The 21,009-nt window shown below is 35.2% G+C and overlaps 1 protein-coding gene across 1 annotated transcript in view; it reads right to left on the reverse strand.

The window, feature by feature from the left end:
- LOC119641037 (B-cell lymphoma/leukemia 11B) overlaps positions 1 to 21,009 on the reverse strand; it is a 36,871-nt gene that overhangs the window by 2,516 nt on the left and 13,346 nt on the right. The window contains 4 exon segments of the mRNA XM_038039459.1: positions 1 to 301; positions 15,066 to 15,326; positions 15,466 to 15,660; positions 15,751 to 15,903. Of these exon segments, the coding sequence (XP_037895387.1) occupies positions 1 to 301; positions 15,066 to 15,326; positions 15,466 to 15,660; positions 15,751 to 15,903 (910 nt within the window).

Here is a 21,009-nt window from a genome sequence, read left to right on the forward strand (position 1 = left end):
TGATGCTGCTGATGCTGTTGATGCTGTTGGTGTTGCGCAATATTCTTACTCTGATTACTTAAAGACGATGTATCCAACAAATTATTACTGCTGCTAGAGCAATTGTTAGCACTGGGCATGTTCGATTTCGGTTGACCTAGTACCGGCGAGCCCAATGTCGTTTGCGTAACATCACTTGACGTCGCAGTATTTGGAGATTCAACATATATTTTCACTCCATGCGAGTGTTGTACGTGTTGAATAAGACGCCAAGCAGAGTTGTGACGCGTTTTGCAGGTAGAACATGTGTAATTGCTGGGCTCTGTAAGTAAAAAAAAAAAAAAAAACAAAGAAGAAGAAAAGAAAAACACAAAAAATAGACCAGAACCAAAAAAAGTGTAAGCGCAAATATATTTTAAAGTCAATAAGTTTTTTAACTTCGTTTAAGATATTTGTAAGGGCTTCCATAGCTTCCTACAGATGTCTTGATCGACGTTGGTGTATGCGTTTATATGTGTGCGTATGTATGATTATACACATATAGGTGGATGTATTTACACCAATATGCGTTTTATGCAAATGAGCAAATGAATGCAACTACACCTATCCCTAAATTTCTTGCCCGATATGATTTCATTAAAATAATTAATAGTGTGCGAAAACGCAATGATTGTGTAGTCTAATACAACAATTGCAACAACAATAAGACAACAAGAATCGGTAATATTTTCGCGGTAACCACGCGACAATATTTAAAAGCGCGCACCTCTCATGAGATGGGAATCGTCGTCAAATTGCAATCATAGCATGTATCGACCAAGTTGCTCTTTCAATCGCAATCGCAATCGTAATTGTCGGTTGTGGTGTGCACTCATTATAAATGAATCTTAGGTGCGGACGCGCTGCTCTGTGTAGGCAACTATAATATCAAATGTATATATATATATATATATATGTGTATGCGAAAATTCTTCTTGATATTAGTGGTAGAGAGCGTTATTGTCGTAGTCTACGTTGTCGTCGTGTTAGCATAACGATCTTTAAAGTTGAAATGTAACGTCACGCAACACACCTTGATTTTCTTGGCTGGGCAAACAACCAGACAATAATAAAAAAAAAAACACAAAAAAAAAAAAAAAGAAAACAAAAAATATATAAAAAAAAAAAAGAAAACCAAAAAGTCTTGAAGATGCTTATGGCAGGCAAGCAGGCAGCACATCTGTATTTGTTGTTCGATTTAGATTTTTTGGTGTGTACGGCCCACACCGTCGGCATGGTTTTCTGCTTGTACACGAATTCACTTCCGTTAGCCAGACAGCACTCGCTCAACAGTTTCGCTGGCAAGAGCAGTACGGTGGCATTTTCAAAAATGTTTGTCAAACGTTGTAAAAACAACTAAATAAAAAAAAAAATAAAAAAAAAAAAAAAACACCATACCATACATAGACATACATACGGTCCTTAAGCTTAAATAAATGCGATCTGAATATATGGCTGGTTGACGTTTATGTTACGCATACAAATGACCGCCATTGGATAGTTTACATCGCATTTTACGTTGCCTCCTAACCGTAGCGAATGTATTAAAGCGTTTTAAAATGAACAAGTGTGGCGTCGTATCATGATATATCGTAAGCGTACGTACGGTGGAAGTTTTCAATTGATCCCTATAGCGGTTAAAGGGTGTTTAGTATGGACCAATGCGAGCGTAGAGACCATTCAAACAATTTTATGTCCATAATTTGTGACGACAACGCCATATGTTACTTAAAAAATGGTTTTCTGCAAAATTTCGCTTTTCGATTATGAAAAACGAAATTCGCAATTTAAAGTAACGACCGCAAAAAAAAGGTACAATTTCCCTTGCAAAAAGTGCAAAAAATAATAAAAAAAAAATAAAAAAAAAAAAAAACTCGACAATAAAATATGTACATATGTGGAACCGCATGTAAACACGCACAAACACGTCCAAATCATTATGATTTTACCCCCATACTTAAATAATTTATTTTCCATCATTTACAGGGCTCGACGTTTAAAACACGACGCGCTATTGACAAACCAGGCGCGTTCCTCTTTTTTTTTCTTTCTTTTTTATGTACATGCACGTAATAGTCGTAATTTTCAAGGATCACGGGAGCAGCTGCTGAATGATGATTTTTTTCCAAAAAACAAAATTATTTTATTTATTTATTTTTTTATTTTTTTTTTTTTTTGAATATTTTAAGAAAGAAAGTGTGGTCTGCACTTTTGTATTTTAAATATATTCGTATGCCAGCATAAGCATATCGAGTAACCGCGAATTCGTGCGTTTAGCTCGTGCAGAGAAGCATCAGGATCTTAAAATAGATGACGATCACATATTTATTTCCTTCGGTGATAGTGAAAGGCCAAAAAAAAAAAAATAAAAATAAAAAAATAAAAAAAGACAGCACGTCAAAGGTTAACTCATCTCGGGCCTAATGTATAAACGATAAGCGTACAAGGGTCGCGTAGATCATATTTTCGATGAGCGGAAATGCAAATGAATTTAAATTAAAAGAAACAAGAACCAGCAATAAAAAAAAAAAAAGGGGAAAAAATCCTAAAAATGAGGTGCGAAGGAACGCTTCATGATTATCTAGCAGTTGCTTAATAGGGGTTGTTGTTATTGTTGTTATGTTTATGTTGTTGTTGAATGGTAAATAGTAGATAGATACAATGAGGTACAGACATCTGACGGGAAGGGTTTAACAAGAAATGACAAAAAATTATAAATAATAATAGTTGACGACATGCGCGTATCATGTACTTTTACTTTTATTTGCTTTTTGGGGTTTTTTTCTTGCTTTATTTCTTTTTTTTGTTTTGTAAAAAAACCAAAACAAAAAAGTTATATAAAGAAATCCAATAATGCTCTTATAACAACAGACAATGGGATGAAACTCTGACTGACTAAATGATAATCTTGCGTTTAGAATATTTGTCGCAAGCATGTCACGCGTCATTCACATGAGTATTTACGGCGGGTTAAGTAATAAACGTTGCACTGCTGCTGGCGCTGCTACTTCTGCTGCTGCTGCTGCTGCTATTGTTGTTGCTGTTGTTGCTGTTGTTGCCGTTGTTGATACAGGATAACGTAGTCATATGGTCTAGTGCACTAGGATGCTATTATATCCTGGATCTCTGACGAAGAAGACTTGTATCAACCACATGAAGCTCACTGCAGGAGCTGAACAAACGCATTCTTTCCTGTCGTCTTCTTAAGGCGACCCAAACATATTGTTTATACATATGATAGTTATGCATGCGGCTTTTCTGTTGCCAGACAAATTCTTATCAAATCTTTGGCAAGAGGGGAAAGATTGCTTTGTCTGCTTTTGGCAGTTCGAGGTATAACCCTTTTAATAAGTGCATAAATGTATGTATGTAAGCGTATAGAAAAAATTGTGAAAGAGATACTACCCACACCCTGTATTAACAAAGCGTAACAGATAAGTGACCGCATTTGACAACCAGCTATAACGAAAACAATTGACCGCCCGTTGATTTGTGCTAAGAGCCCATCAATTTTGATGTCATAATTGCTCACGTCAACGGTCCCTTTCCTCTCCCTCCCTCTCTGTCGCCCTCTCTCTCTCTCTCACACACACACACACTCTTTTATTATTATTCTTATCTTTATCTTTATCTCTTCTTTACTATGCTTTCTAAGTTTTCGTCGCTTCTACTTCCGCTTCTCGGCGGCTTAGTGTTGTCCTTTATGCGTTACATTTCGATAAAATTCTTTTTGAAAAGTTGGAAAACATTTTTTTTTCCTCTTACTTGAAAAATTAAATCCTTTCTCCCAATGGAATACATAATATTCGCAGTTAGTACAAGAGGAAAGAGGAAAGGGTGCCTTGCCTGCGCAAAATTTCATAATCAGTTTATTCGATAGAAGTACTTTCCATATTTCAGGGATACGCTTACATTTCGCTTACATTTAAGATCCCGATCCAGACGAAATGCGTCTAAAATAAATCTAAGAAGAGCTTTGTATTTATTGTGCGACGAACCGGGCTGATTAGGGATTTTTGTGCAGCCTTTATAGATTTAATGGGCAAATTTTTTTTGTTGTTTTTCAATTTTCAAAAATCGGAAAGCTGCACAATGAGACGCTGAATGAATGAATGGATAAGCGTAAGGTAGTTGTGGAGTTAGTGGCCGTGTTTGAATCCTTTCACTTTAAAGCACAAGCAAGCGTACATATAAGCCGTCATATTATGTATAATATAACATTAGCGTTAACATGACATTTTCAGATTATTGTTACATATTGCAAACATACACAAACGTACGTTAATATATAAATACCTGAATACACAAGCACACATGAATATTTGTGTATGTAGAGGATTACGGACATCAGGTAGATAATACGTTACGATGCCATTACCATCCACGCATTCAACAATACATACATATAAACCATACAAATATACACACATACACACACACACGCATAAATGCTTTATGAGTGCGCATACACATCGAAATGTTACGTAATTAGATTTATCCAACAAAAATAATTGCGATTGTGAAACCACAATTCATTTATGCGATTCTCATCACATAGTGTCATAGCAAATTGTCATTGTATGTCATTTTGACAACTTTAAATATACTTGTGCGTATGCAAGTGCCGAGTTGTATTTGCCGAGAGTGTAAGAAGCACTTTACATTTTCTACATAAATAATATTTATATGTAAATATGAAAAAACGTGCAAATTAACGCAAAAATTGCAAATACATTCAATTTATCACCACGTTTATACCGTGTAAAAAAAGAAAGAAAGGCGAAACGTCGATCCCATAAAACATGCATATTTTTCGATCAAAACGGATTATGCATGCATCCTTAGAGAGATTGACAACTAATATCTATTTCGGAGTCATATCGCCTCGCACGGACCCCCATTGCCGTACGTGTTCAGTATGTGTTCACGTTACTATATATATATGCATATATAGATGATGCTCTTCGAAACTGATTTATCAAATGCTGATTACTAATATTTTCCCACTTTCTAGTTACTGTGAACGCTTTAAATATTATTTTCTCCAATTTAGGAACTAATTAACTAACTCCTCCCTCCTCCTCCTCTTGCATACCTTGCCAGAACGACGGGAGAGAGTCGTTATCAGTTCGTTTGTCAAAATTCAAGAACATTAGCATGATAAACGCATCTTTCACTCTTTTTAAAACGATGCGAGTATTTTTAAAAATTTTGATCGATTCATTCATTCATTCAGTGGCTTAATAGGCCTTGGAGGCCTATTCGTACACTTCTATTCGCGCTTCAATTTGCTTATAGCGTACGCTTAGGTGTAGCCATAGCCTCCACCTTAATCTGATGTTTGCCATACCTTGGATGGAAGCTTAGAAGCAAGTCTTATCTGTTTGTTGGCATTTTTGACTTATTTCATATATAAGATAATCTAAAAAGTATTAAACCTTGTGAATGTGAAAATTCTGGTCTGCCAGAGTGTATCTATTATCTAGTATGTAATGCAAAAATTTAAAGGGTATTTAAGATTTGCTTCGAACCAAATATTGCCTTTTTTCGTTTAGTCACTTTTTAAATCAATTCGAGTTACTGTCGACTTAACAAAGGATTGTAATTAAATTACAGATATTACGTCATTTTTGTTTTCGTTGTTAAATTTTTAATATATAAATGAAACCGATGCGGAAAGAAAAAAAAAAAAAAAGTGAAAAATAAATTTTGATTGTCAACCAGTGTGATGTTAGACTTTTGTTGCTTCTTCTCTCTTTTACCCTCTCTCCTTTTCTCCATCTCTCTCACTCTCTCTCTCTCTCTCTCTCCCTCACTCCATCTCTCTCTCTCTCTCTCTCTCTCTCATCTTTCCTCTAATAAAGTTGATAATTGGTTGTTATGAAACGGATAGAACATATGCGCGCAAACATTCATGAGTTAAAACAAATACGAAAATTTTTATGCAACTGTGGCCGAATCTTTTGTACTCAATACTTCTGTTTAAAAAAAAGAAAATTAATTACAAAGAAATTTATTGCATTGATGGGTGTGACTGGTGTCTTCTATTTTTGTATAGGTGATGCGGGATCGTCTGTAGGACTACGTCTTTATGAAAATTTTTACCGTTATATTTGTTATAGAATATAAGATATGAAATGTTTTCAGTTCCCCTATAGCACTGGGCCCGCCTAGACGTTCTCCATTGTGTCAGCTAATTGTCATTGCCAGTCCGTCTAAAGCAACTTTCAATATCTTCATCCTCCCGTTTATGTATTCAGACCGACGGACAGACGCTAAGTATAGTGTCAAAAATGATTTACAATTTGTTACTGATCCAGAATATATATTTTCTTTGCCTGAACTTTCCTTCCGATTAAGCGTATACACCTTCAACGTATCTCGATGTTGTCTATAAAATGTGTCTCGGAACTCGAGAAGAGGATGACAAATTCATGTAGAAATTTTCCTGAATATACAATCAATAGTTTCACGATGCCTTTCACGATGCCGTAGGTTTCGAGCTTTAGTGCCTCTGCTCTTATCCTGTCGTAATTTTCTGTACAATTTTCAAGTTTCTTGCAGTTGATGAACTGTTTGTAGCATTTCCAAATTGTTATGGTATTTACGGTCTCAGACGTGGGCTTATTCGTCGCAGAAGGTATCTCCATATTATGCGGTGATTAAGCAATCATTTTGATGATATATTATATATTATTCAAGTAACTATATAACTTGTAAACTAATCACCGCGATGTCATGGAGGTTTGATCAATTTTGTTTAGAGGTTGATATTTTTTCAAAATCACCTGGATTCGTTAATAGTCACAGCTTATAGCTGTAGGTCATTGTACGAACCAATGAAAAGGTCGTTTTCTGCCTTTCTGCCTGTTTAGTGTTCTGATCAAAAGTGCATATTTTGAATATGTATTAAGCTTTTACATTATTAAAGCATATTCATCTATTCACTCCAGGCCTATTATTACGAGCATTTTTACTATAATTGAAAATTCAAATGAAAATTCAAATTTAGTTGAAATAACTAAAATTTAATAGCTACGAAAAAGGACCTGACCCCTAAAGTGAAGATAATCTTGAGTTGCTTCATATATGTATATGTTTCATATCAATAATCATGTATAAGGGGGGGGGGATGTCCCACATATATATGTGTCACACGGTGACGGTTAGAAAGAGGTCGGTAATGGAAAGCAGAGATAGGAGAGTAGTAGGCGCCGAGTAAATGGGTGTGTGCTCAGATGGTAAGTGCGGGTGCCTTTAGATCTTTGAAACTTTGCAAAAGGATCTTCAAAAATTGTTTAAGACAAATGGATGGAAATTCTTTACAAGTTTTCATTTTCGGGCTTTGATATGTTCGCAGAACATATACGGTTTATTTCACTCACCGACACACACACACACACACACACACAGTAGCATACTACTAAGCGTAGATATGAATATTTTCCTGCACATACGTACTCATGTACATTTGAATAAAGAAGTGACAGTGGCGGTCCATTGTTGTCTTCATTATCAGACAACAACCGTGAGACATTGTAAAAACAGAACATGTATAACATAACTACCTGTGTATGCAGTGATATAACTACACTTATATCGTCATCATCGTTGTGAAAACTTTTACTACAAATTAACATTTGAAGAAAAACAAAACAAAAAAAAAAAAAAAAAAAACAAAAATAAAGCAAAAAAGAAAAAATGGAAAATAGAAAAAAGAGAATAGAAAAGAGAAAATTGTTTACGTCTGCAGAGGACTTTTAGCGGTCAACAAAGGAAACTCATACAAGAGTACGTATAAATACGAGATACGTAAATATTTGTTTGTGTATGTTTTTGTGTAAGGATATTATCGAAGTGAAAAGAAATTCGCTTGAGTAACCACTGTAAATGTGTGGGCTAAATAAAATCGAGAGCACAACATATCATCATCATTATCATCATCATCAAAGGTATATGTCGGACAATGAAGATGACTATTACGATTGCACAGGAAAATTAACTTAATTTCTTGCAGTATACGCTCTTAACTGGAAGATTACTTTAAAGTTACCGTACATATGTTCTGACCTATACGTTTGACTTAAAGATTCATTCATTTTTCTTTGATTTGAGTACAATGTTAAAAGCTTTGCGCATAACTTAAGCGAAAGGTTAACCAGCCATCAAATGTACGCATTCGAAAATAATGGCTTCCATATGTTATGAAATTTGAAATTTGAATAATTAAGTCTCTATACCATTGAAAGAACTAAGTAAATTGAGTTAAGAAGCATTTCAAGCAAGCCGTGCTCTTCTTAAAACACTCTGACCAACTTATAGAGTGCTTTCGTTACTACAACTTGCACCACTTGTGGTACAAAGCTGCATAAAGTTTGTAGAAACGTTTATCCAGTCGGGTTGGATATAGGTGCATCTTTTAGTAGTAGACCGCTCAATTTTGAAATCACCTTATGAATCGATTTAAACTCGTCTATCCGTTTTTTATCATCGTTCAACTTTGTACACCGATCTGTTTTGTCTCAAGGATGAACTCTATTGGAAATGGTTCGGGTCGAACTATTTTTTCCGTTATGTCAATAACTTCATCAACCGGTATAGGATAATTATTGGTATTCTGCAGTTCACTGTAATGTTTCTACGTGTGTTAGAAGAAGCCATATGTTTACGTTACGCCGGTTGATTGAAAAACGAAATCCCAAGACATGCATTAGAAGAATTTGCGGAAGATTTACAATACATACAGTCGGAATAGTGTAACCAGGTCTAGCTTTCAGTTTACTTTCGAATATTCTTATGTTTAATTTCCTTAACATGTTCTATTATATGATAAAAATCATGGCATTATAAGGCAACTTTTCCACTTTGGTGGTAATAATGTCTCAATACATCGAACAGCGGGACGCGAACGGTTACTGGTTCTGGCTAAATTCGACTTTTTGTTTAGCGTGGAATAAAATTGGTACGTACGATCTAAGTTCAGAGTTCAGAGAACAACTAAGAAAACCATATGGATAGTCAGTCCGAGCAACTCTAATGGTCACGGGTTCAAATCTCAAATGCGGAAGAATTTTTAATTCAGCCGAGCTATGGTCTAGATTATCCGGCAGCCATTAAATCCATACTTTGTAAATTTATTTACAAGACACATTGACAATATATGAGTTTTTTTTTTGTATATGTGCAAGTGGGGAGAGAAGCTATATGATTCTTAGGAGGATCATAGGCGCACCGAAATCCTCACCGTTTCATGGTGCTTTCTATAAAATTGATCTCTTTTATTCTCCCATTTGATTCTTTTTTATAGAGGTAATCAAATTTGCTCAGTTTCTGATGGTCAACGTAGTTTAAATGGGCTGGGGCATAGTTGGGTGTGTGCTGTGTGATGAAGTTCTTGGAAGTATTATTTCCTCGGGATAGGATAGTGTACTGGATAGCTTTTCGCGGTGTTTGTCAGATTCAAAAGCAACGGCCGCGTACTGCAAGAGAGCGCCCAAAGCTGTACAGTAAGGCGTAAGTCCAAAAATTGAACGATAAGTCATGAAATTATGGGTGTTAACGGGGATCAGGTTACCCAAAAGTAAAATTGCTCTTGGTTTGATGGTGCGCAGTCCACATCTGAATACCGGGGATAGATGTCTTCTTGCCTGACTGAAGGGTACGGACCTTCGGGAAGTATCGTGGCGGCTGCAGCTACGCCCAAACTTCACGGGGGACTATCTAATAGATATTAGATGGACCTCGACGCATAAGCGAGAGAATGTCTCACGCCCATTTTCTATTTTGGTACTGCAGGAGTAGTTGGTCCCCTTAAATGGGGATTGCCCTACTCCTTAAGGGGCTTAGGTTATCGCTTGTCAAATTAAATCGTGTACCATCGGAAGCCGCAGGACTTAAACTGCGTGATATTGTTTCCCACAAAAGCCACAAAAGAGATCTGTTTGTACAAGTAACACCCACAAAAGTATTGAGATAGAACACGCCTTTTATTGTACCGATCGATCCAGAAGCACTTACTGAATTGATTTAAGTTTGTTTATTTAAGTTTTTTTTTTTTTTTGCTTGCCCGCAGTTTTCCTATATAATTTTGTTTTCGACGTAAAGTTGGACTCAATTGGACGACAGACAATGGATTGGATGTTCCAAATCTTGTAATGAAATATGTTTATCCTGATAATTCGGAGCCGTATAGTGGTATAAAGATATTGAGTGTTTTCTTTTGATACTTGGACTACTGACTGATAGATTGTCATGTATGTGTATGTGCGCAGTCACAGTAAGCAAATTGTGACTAATTTTTTTGCAAAACAGTGGAATTAAATGACGAGCATGTTTTCTGAGGCTAAATAATTTGTGCAATTATTCGTTCAGGTCGCTCATTAAGTAGACGATAGACATAGCTTTCCATGAGAAAATCGATTGAGTTAATTATGTACTCAATTATTATCAACATCGAAGAGTCTACTAAAATGGAGTGTAATTTTTAAAAAGATAAGACATGAAAAATGTCGGAAATGTTTTTTGCTTTAACGAGTTAAAGCACGAAAACCCTCCTTTTGTTCCATTAAATGAATCACGTAAATACAATATGGGCCGAAAAGAGAAGACAAGAAAAAATCCTTAATAAGTTGCCGTTCAAGATAAGTTACGCTCCGGATATCCTCGAAGGATCTTAGAATCTACATATTAACGCCCAGTTATGTGACGTGAATATCGCGTTCATCACTTTAGAGATACCGCCGGATGCGATTATATGCAATATAGCTATGCTTGTTTTGAAGTCGGAAAAATGTCTTTAGTAAAATAATTGATTTTGTTTTGACTTTTGCTTAAATAATAGTCAGAGATCAGAGCGACTTCTATTGGTGAATATGATAAGATAATTCGGAGTATTTATGTTTATGTTATGCTATGTTGAATTCGATGGATATCACATATCTCTACATTTTATCTTATAAGAGTTTTTCATTCAGTACTATTGAGTTATCCAGTGCATACAGGCGCTAATCATGGAACGGTCAAGTTCGCATTTTCGACATTCATTACTATTGTCGTTTGATTCGAAGAAATCTGCTGCCGAAGCTCATCAAGCACTTTTAAAAGGTTAGGGTGGTGCTGCGCTACCATATCACAATTGTCGGTTTTGCTTTCAACGGTTTAAAAGTGGTGAATGTTTAACGACCTCAATCGAATAAATTGAATGATGTATTGCTGCAAAAAGTTCAGCAGTAGCTGTTAATAGACACAAAGTCAGCCTGTGGCTGCTCGAGTGGCAAGTACTGCTACATTCAGCGTATTCACTAGTATTTAGCCAGGCTTCTCTGTAAGAACATTCACAATGTGGAATGCTAGTTGAGGCGATCGGCTGGCGGATGGACTTTTTGGTTTTTAAAGGGAATGCTTTACGTTAGTATCGTCTTATTGCTATATCTCGTTTCGCTTTCTTCCCAATAAACCGTATCTCAGGTATCATCTAATTAATTTACATTGCAATGTGTGCATTTACTGCGCCTATACGGCAATATTGTTAATCCAAAAAACATGGCACTTGTACTTGTACTTCTCGCCATGCTCGTCTGTTAGTATACAAGATCGGTGCGATAATTTCGGATACGTCGATTATTTTAGAACTACAGTCCCTGCCAGCTACGATACCTGCGTAAGGTATGCAGAATCCCGTGAGAAGAAGAGAAAAGGACTTTCAAAGCATGTTGCTCTATGGGCCTAACGTGTGGCTAACATTGTCCCATTCGAAATCCAAATTTATGATTTATTATGAGTTATAATTTTTAATGCATAATGGATTGGCAGAGAAGGAGAAAGACGGATAGCATAAATCGATTCACTCTAATACTTACGGATATTGTCTCATATTGTCTCTCTCCTACCATTTACAAGCATTTGATATATCCAATGTATTATACGTCTTGGGATGGACTTCAAAACGACGATATGTGCAAATCAGTTTGTGATGTAGGCTATGGTAAGCTTGTGTGGGCACATGTAACATTTGCAATGAGTTAGTGTACTACCTAGTGTTATTAAACTGATTGAATCAGAATAATTTCTTCTTTCTTCAATATGTTATTTTTATTTGACAACTTCTCTGCTCGACCATATATATGGCTATGCCTAACCTGCAGGACATAATTTCTGAGATATTTTATGAAATTTGACACACCAAGGTACTGTGGCCCAGGGACAAATTCTATTGAAAGCGGTTCGGATCGGACCACTTTTCTGACAACTTCCCATATAAAGTGTTATTTTGAAATGTCGTCATATGAGTTAAGTGAAGTATACGTAAAGTATTTAATGATAGATTTTGGCATTCCAATGTTTGCAGTTTTTTGATTTATTTATTAGGAAATTGGTTTTTATCGTAATTAGACGCTATAGATTTCGACCACGTCGTGCCATTTCATCAAAATAAATCAAGAATTCTATTCGAGGAAATGATGTAGGAAATGGTATATTAACCTTTGCATTTCAACATTTTTTTTTTTTGACCACCGTCAGCCTCTTGATTGATTCACGAAAACAGCATGAAAAAGAAAATCTAAAGTATTCCGAATACGATACATTTAATATTTAAAAAAAGAAAACAATTTAATAATTTGAAGGAATATACTGTCGCTACTGTCGCTAGCTTGGCATAGAAGTTAGTGGAAGATGTACAATGTCGAGACATAGTCGATATAAAGAGTGGAAATGGTTAAAGGTCGGCCTTGACCGATTATAATATTGTTACGTGTTTTGCTTTAGTAATAATACGTAGAGTGTCCGCGCACATTTAAAGCGGTTCTTCATTTCCGCGCACTATTCACTTCACAATTGACGAATGACTATATATGTTAACCGCAAAGATTCGATGATTTCGGTCCTTTAAAGCGAGTGGGATGATTTAATGACTTGATATGCATGGATTGTGTGTGTATTTGTCGAAACTTAAAAGCTTCTTACAGTGCACTTTACATTTATAGCTAATGCAATTCATTTAATCGAAGCGAAAATGACTGAATTGACAATTTTCAGTTAGTAAGTCAAGGTGAGTAAACAATTGTGTACGAATTTATCGCGAGAAGTCAAAGATGCTTGTATAGAAAAATAGAACCCTTTAGATAGCATGAAATAAATATTAAAAAGAATGCGATAATTTCCCTTTATAAACACCTATGTATATTGTCTTTCGATGGCACATAATTGCTTATGATAAAATTTCATTGTCCTTTGAACTCTTGAATGACTTGTGATATGATTTGACCCTTTCATTTCATCTGGTTCGGGTTCGACCACTTTGACCATTCACTTGAAACATGTCGTTCAATTCAGCTTTAAATACTTTTTAACGAAAACATGCGATAAAGCGCGCGCCTTTGCGCGCTTACATGCAAAATGCAATTTGTTATCCAAATATAACTGACCTTTACGGTTGAATAGTAGAATTACAAGAGCATCCAATGCCAATATAATGTTATAATACAATATACAATAATAAGGGTTAAATAATATAAATTAAATTAAAAATATATGCCAAAAGAAAACAAACTCACCCCTTAAAAAAAAAAAAAAAAAAAAAAAAAACATTAAACGATCATTGAAATGATTTTCAAAGTTATGTTAAAAAATTATTGCTTTCATATGCACATTATATATAACCTACACAACGCTAGCGCGCTTATCGAACGAGGAGAGCAGAGGGAAAGACAGCGAGAGCGAGAGAACTCTCATATATTGTGAATTATAACAATAATAATATATATGTATATAAATAAAGTATAAAAACACTACACTACACATACGCACACACACACACACACAAACACAAACATATAAATTTAACGAGTGCTTTCTGTTGTGTATGCGTGAAGCGGGGGGTTTGCTTGGCGTGATTGACATTTTCCCGCACTTTTGACGATTGTGTGTAAGCAATAATGACGTTTGTCAAACGAAGAGTTTGATTTTTTTAGCGCTTTAATAATAAAAACACTATTTGGAACGAATATGAAAAACATCAACAGCAAAAATAAATACTAAAAATAAAAAATAAAAAATTTGTTTGACACAAAAACACACATGCAAATAAAATACTTTTCTCTTTTTTTTTTTTTTTTTGTTTTACATTTTGTTGTTTAAGGACAACTTATACGTTAATGTATTTGTGTGTGCGTGTGTGTGTGTGTGTGTGTGTGTGTGTGTGTATCCATGTATATTTATGCAGTCTTTATACTATGGACGGGCATGCCTGACTTGGTGTGCATAATACGAGCTTATCTTTCGTATTGTGTCATACTTGCCGACAACAACAGTAAAAACATTTTTACGCTCGCTTTGATGTTAATGTTCGACCTTTGTTTTTATGTTTTTTTTTTTTTTTTTTAGTTTTTCTTTTTAGTTGTTGTAATTATTGTTATTGTTGTTGGTGTTTGTCATTCCTGTAAACGGGTGTGCTTTCGTTTTTTGATTTAACATTTTGTAATTTTGCATCAAAGGACTTGTGCTAACAACTTAATGGCATGTGAAACGAATGGTCACACAAAAGTCATACCACACAACCACTACCGTTACGACTACCACTACCAGTACCACGGTGACTGCCACTGCTGTCACCACCAACACCGCACTCATCAACTGATTGCACATCTGCATGCTTAACATCAGCAGCCGAACGTTGATAACGATGAATATTAATCTAGTGTTCAGCAGTAGCCTTGAGGCTCGTTTATCAGGTTTTAGAGTTTTTTTTTTTTTTTTCAATATTCCATGGACAGTTTTAATACACAACAACAACAACAACATTATCATCAACAGTAGCAGCAACAGCAGTAGCAACAACAAAAACAACAGCAATAATAATAATAAAAACAGCAACAATAAGAGGAACAACAATCATAAGGATAATGCGGATGTGAGATGATGGTGGTCATTGGAAAATTTTTAATTAAAATTTTACCCATACATACGCTTCGGGTATGTTTTGTGCAAAATTTGAAAATTTCAGAAGATATTTTAATTATGAAATGCTTTTTAATACTCCTTGTGCTCACCTGTTTGCAATGTATTCGATTCCGCATCGGCAAATTCGATTTTTGGTCGTTTTGTCACTGGCTGGCCATCGTCGTTCTCGTTACTATTATTGTTGTTGTCGTTGTAACAATCCTCGATGTTTTCACTCTCAGCATCTTCGATACGTTCTTGTTTAATGCTAGCGAGAGTTTTTGGTATATCCTCATTATTATCACTGATTTTAATGTTCTCCTCTCTGCTAGCGCTGGCTTCCATTTCCTTGGGCGTTGTGTTATCATTTTCTGTTATGTAAGTTTATTGTTAAAAGTTATGTGAAAAACATTGTTTGGTCATTTCATCCAACAATTTTAAAAGCAAAACGAGAGGGCGGGGTGCGGACAGAAAAAAAAACAAAACACATAAGCAACAACTAAGACTTACCGTCAACTAAACGTTTAGGGGTACTTGAGGCACCATCAGCTAGCATATCCGCCGGACTGGGTGGTGGGGTATGAATGCGGGAACCTCCTGCAGATGGCTTACGACTCGTAATAGGCCCTGACGATATCGATGGTCGCCGATTCGCTAAGCCCAGAGGCCGTCCATCTTCGCCATCAGCTCTGTCGTTGGTTGGAGCTGTTGATGAATGACGTATGATATACACAATTTCTCTAACGCGTTCTTGCTTTGATTTACGCTTATTACCTAAACACTACATATATTTACCTTGATTGGAACATTGGCCATAGTTTTCTTTATTACATTGCAATACTTTGTGTTGAATAAACTTGACAATATCGGCTAAAGCGAATGCCTTTTGACACATTCCGCAAGTAAGTATATCCTGAGCTGTAACATCCGCATCTGTTGAGTCAGAATCTGAAATGCGAAAATAAAAAAGAGAAGAAGCTACTTACATTGTTCCCAAAACTACATTTCATAATTATTATTATTTGGTTACAATCTTTACAATATGATGCGCAATCAATAATCCGCCATTCAATAATTCCCAATTCGAAATTTCGTGGGAATAAATGGTTTTTTTGAAAACTACTAAACCTTTAAAACTTTCTATAATGAAATATTTTAATGAAAAAGTATGCCGTCGTAAAGTGGGACTGTGTCTGGGGCACAGCGATATCTCTCTGATATCGCGAATTTATCTCATTTATTTTGGTTCCTGTGACAAACTTGTGTTCTCTCGGCATGCGGCACCGTTGTCCAAGTTCGTCAAATCGATACGATATCGTTTAGCTTCATTAGAACCTACTTTACTTTTCATATACATGGGTATATTAAATTTGTGAAAATGTATGCAACGCCACGAAAGTCTTGAGCTATCCCACCACATATTATGCCGTCAGGTTCAGAATGACTTTCTGATCGATTTAAACTTATAGCCCTACTCCGTCTGTCAGTCTCGCATAGTCGGACAGTCAACCTACAGGTCGTAATTTTTGACATATTTCGATGAAATTTGGTACATCGATAGGGGCAAAATTCTCTTCAAAATTGTTCGGAACGGAGCACCTTTTCGACCACTTTCCTTATAACGTCTTATAGGAAGAAGTCATCATAGCAATAATTGTATTACGTAAAGTGGCGATGTAGGATGTTAAATGATGGGCCCATTATAATATTTTTATTTTTTTTTTTATTCAAGCGTACAGAAATAAGGGAACTCGTCGAAATTTGTGCGAAATGAATATAATTAAATTGTTGTTTGTGTTATGAAAGGATTATACACTTCACTCTGTAGTGCTCCCATATATGTAAGATAGGAATATATAAAGAGCGGAAAGCATTCTCTAACAATTGTGCCTGAAACACTATTGACGATCGAAATTTATGCACTAACTACCACTCTTCGAAAATATGGATTTCGCATTCTATTCATCGACTATTGTTATAATAAATTAAAGGATTTCGATATCTTTAAGATAAGTAGTTCTAAAAAAAAAAAAAAAAAACGGGCAACCAAACGTGTCCTGAAATTGTAAAACGAAGTCCAAAAAAGCTAATCTTAGTTTTCTCTTTTTGGGCTATGTTCTTTAAAAATACCATTCTTCTCTCATATCCCACTACCTATAATTTTTGATGGCCACCGGCAGCAGGCTACTCGCACGTGCAAGAGAGACACCGTCAGAGTTTAGCTGATCAAGATGATCAAGAAAGATGTAAGAAGAAAATGGAGAAGAAGATCCCGTTCCTTTTTAACATGCGTACAAAAGATGGTTAAACGGACATGAACGGCTGTTAATTTATATTAATACACCATCAACCATGACTGAGGATTTAGTTCATTTTCAAAATTAATCTGACAGAGGGATAGCTCTAATAGGTGAGAGTGAATTTAAGATAACTTAAACCGTCTGTCTGCCATATAGAAAACTGAAGGCAGCTTCAGATGGAGACGGCTGAACAGCGAGTCAAAATATATATAAACAAAATGCAGACAAAAGTATTGTACAACGTCCTCGACATCTTTTTCTATACGTAGCGAACATTTGATAGGTGATTCTTCTCAGGCCACGACGCTGCGGTACATATCGTTAATTATTATAAAGCAATGCAACAACGTAATTCGTGCCACAACTACGCATATATATGAAAAGAAGAAGAGAAGAGACGAAATAAGTCTTGAAATGATGAGGGTGTTCAGTGGAAAACACTTTTTAAAATCAAAGGATCCGCAATGAATGAATGAATGAATGAATGAATGAATGAATTCGTTTGCGCTGCGCTTTTAAAGACAAGATATCTTAAGAATTAAAATTTAATGTCCAGTGTCTTTCTTATGTTCACTATTTAACGAATTGCGTTCTTCTCTTCCCAAAGAGGAAAAAAAATGTTTTTTTTTTTTTTTCAATTCTTTCCCTACAATGTTACATACATGCACAATTGTAAAATGTTAATAAATGCAGATACGTAGATATCGATAAATTTTATCTTAATTCAGTTATGGTTCGACCTCCGATTGGTGGCAATTGCCGAGTCAAAGCTATTTATCCCCGCATACCATACGCAACATCCAGCATCGCACGCTTGTATGTGCCATTGATGGCGAAACTTAATTTGCGGACAAATTTATCGCTTACAATTTACGCTTTATCCTTAAGTACACATTCCATGCATACAATATGTGCATGTATAGTATTGTGCCGTTAATAACATCAGATTGTTTCGTACGTTACGTAGCTCGGTAGGTTTTATTTATTTATTTATTTATATTTATTTATTTATTTATTTATTTTTTTTGGTTTTGCTACCATGTGGTAATAAATTCATAAGTTGCATAAAGTAATTAATTTGGCAACGAGAGGAACGGCATCAAACTAATTGTGGTCTGTTAATGATATGCAGACTTTGAATGTCTAAAAATCGGTAACGGTAATTGAGTTGAGGGATGATATGCCAATCGATGCGATGGGTTTTCATTCGCAATTCTGTGGTCTTTGACAAAAATGATAAAAAAAAACAACAAAAAAAAAAAAATAAATAAATAAATAAAATAAAAATAAAAAGAGGAAGAAGCAAAGCCATAGCATGCGAGTGTGTTTTGTTTATTCAATATTTCATTTAGTATTATGCACTATTTCGCATTTGACAGCCACGTTATGTTACTTTGTAACGGGCGAGTGATTGTTGGATCGATAACAAGAAGCTTAAATATGAATTTCAAGTATAGTTATAGCCCTACTATATAGTATATAACTACATGTATATGTGTACACATATATGCGAATGCGGGAAAAGAGGGGGTTGGCGACCGATTTCGTTCATTTTTGTCTGCTCTTGTCCCTTTGCTTTTCTTCGTTTCGGTTTCTTTGTTTTTTTGTTTGTAGCTTAAAGCTAATTGACACCAGTACGTAATGTCAAAGGACGAAAAAACAAAATCGAAAAAATATTTCTCTCTTCCTTTTGGCAAGTGCTTGTTTTGTTTATATGCTCACAAAGCGTACAAATGTTAACATATGTAAAAGTTTTTTCTCCTCTTTTTTTTATTTATTTCTTTATTTATTTATTTGGTTTTTTTTTTTTTTTTTTGTTGTGCAAAATCAGTGACCAAATATTTTAGCACAATAAACTCATCATTAGTTTCTTAAGTAAAGATATGCGGATTGCTGTAGGTTACATATAATAAAGTGTTAACGGAAAATTATGCACGCACACACGCACACACACATGAACGCTTTCACATGCACAGTGTGGTAAAGGTAGCAGCATAAGTCTTATAGGGGATGGTTGGAACACCATTCGAGTTTCGAAACAGACGAAGCAATTTTATACTTTCACTTTAACTAAATATGGATGGCCAGTGGCTTCTTTTTATATATATAGAAGTGTTTGCTGTTTATTTATGTTCCCGTACTCCATACACATGCAGCACATCCCCATTACTGATTCTGTCATTTTACTTATAAAATCTATAAATCTATCCAATAGAAACCTTCTGAAATTCTCAAATTCTTTACTAATTTAGCCGTAATTGTTAGTCGACCTACCCGTGTCATCATTAAGAGTGACTTGAAGAATCGGAACGATTGCCACATAGCCGAGTAGATATGACCATCGTGACCATCAAGTCAGTGTTCACTTATTTTGTTTATATTGGGTCGTAGCTGCGAGTGAATACTTTGTCGGTAAGCGCATAAGATTTATCGATTGACTGCGGCCACTGTCTATCTCTGCTCTTTCTTCTGACCCCTCACTGCGCATTACAGGTGTAGAAAATATGACGTAAGTGATGGCTCGTATTTAAAAAAGAAAGAGGCCTTAGTTAACCGAATGCAAGATTCCCTTAGTTAACTGAATCCAAGATTCGTTTTATATGAAAAGAAGATTGCATAGCAATAATAAGAGCAGGTTTGCCTCAATGTTAAATATATCACTGAGCGCCGTAAGCTATTAGTTAGGCTTGTAAATCAAGTAAGGAAAGCAAGAAAAGAAAATTCTGACTTTCTCCGCAGCGAGTGATAAACTCCTAAAATCCTTAATCTACATCGTAGACACTCTAGCACGTAACTCGAGAAACTCATTCAGGCAGACCTACTGCAAAAACCAGACTGTACTCCAATAAGAGTTGAAGGAGGAATAACATAGTAACAAACATAGAAAATGAAGTATGGCCCTATCTGCTCAAGACGATTGATGTCCAATTATCTGATTAAACAACACTTGAACTTTATTCAAAGCTAACATTGCCGCAAAGCGATAGAGTTCATAGGTGTTTCGCAAATCTACTTTGGATTTAAGTTTGAGCAGGAGAGTTAGAACACGCACAAAACGAATAGAGAAAACAAACGGAGCTTAAAACAAGTCAATATTTCGCGATCTTCCTCCGGATTAAGATTTAGGTTCAATTTTAGACGATACTTAAGTACTTAAGTCCTAAATTTATTAACAATCATATATTAATCATATTTTCAATGCTTTTTAAAATTATTTTAGATTTCAGTTGCCCTTCTTCTCCAACCACTTTTTTCTATTGCCATTTTAAAAAGTTCAAGGACGAACGCACACACGAATAAAGTGACCAGCTTGCAAAAAAAAATATTAAAAAGCCTTAAGAGTCCTATGACTTCTATGAATCTAAGAATGAGAAAGCGAAAAAAACACAAAAGATTCTTTAATGGTTGAAGAAGTAAGAATTCAATCTTTTTTTTTTTTTTTTTAATATTCTATTTAAACGTGAATTTTCACGTTACGCTTATTATAAGGGATTGCAAAATTAGTTATTGTGGTGAAATAAAAAAAAAAAAAAAAAACAAATTAAAGCATATATAGGACAATTACATGTTTTTATGTATTATATATGTATATATGTAGTTGTCAATTAGGTATTATGACACAATAAACACATGCACAAACATACACACACATACACACACATATATACTCGTACGCCCATACGCAAACATAAAATTAGAGACCAAAGGACACCGAAATAATGTTACAAAAAATAATAATAAAAAAAAAAAAAAA

Source organism: Glossina fuscipes, unplaced genomic scaffold, assembly GCF_014805625.2.
Source record: "Glossina fuscipes isolate IAEA_lab_2018 unplaced genomic scaffold, Yale_Gfus_2 0, whole genome shotgun sequence".
In the NCBI taxonomy this organism is placed as follows: domain Eukaryota; kingdom Metazoa; phylum Arthropoda; class Insecta; order Diptera; family Glossinidae; genus Glossina; species Glossina fuscipes.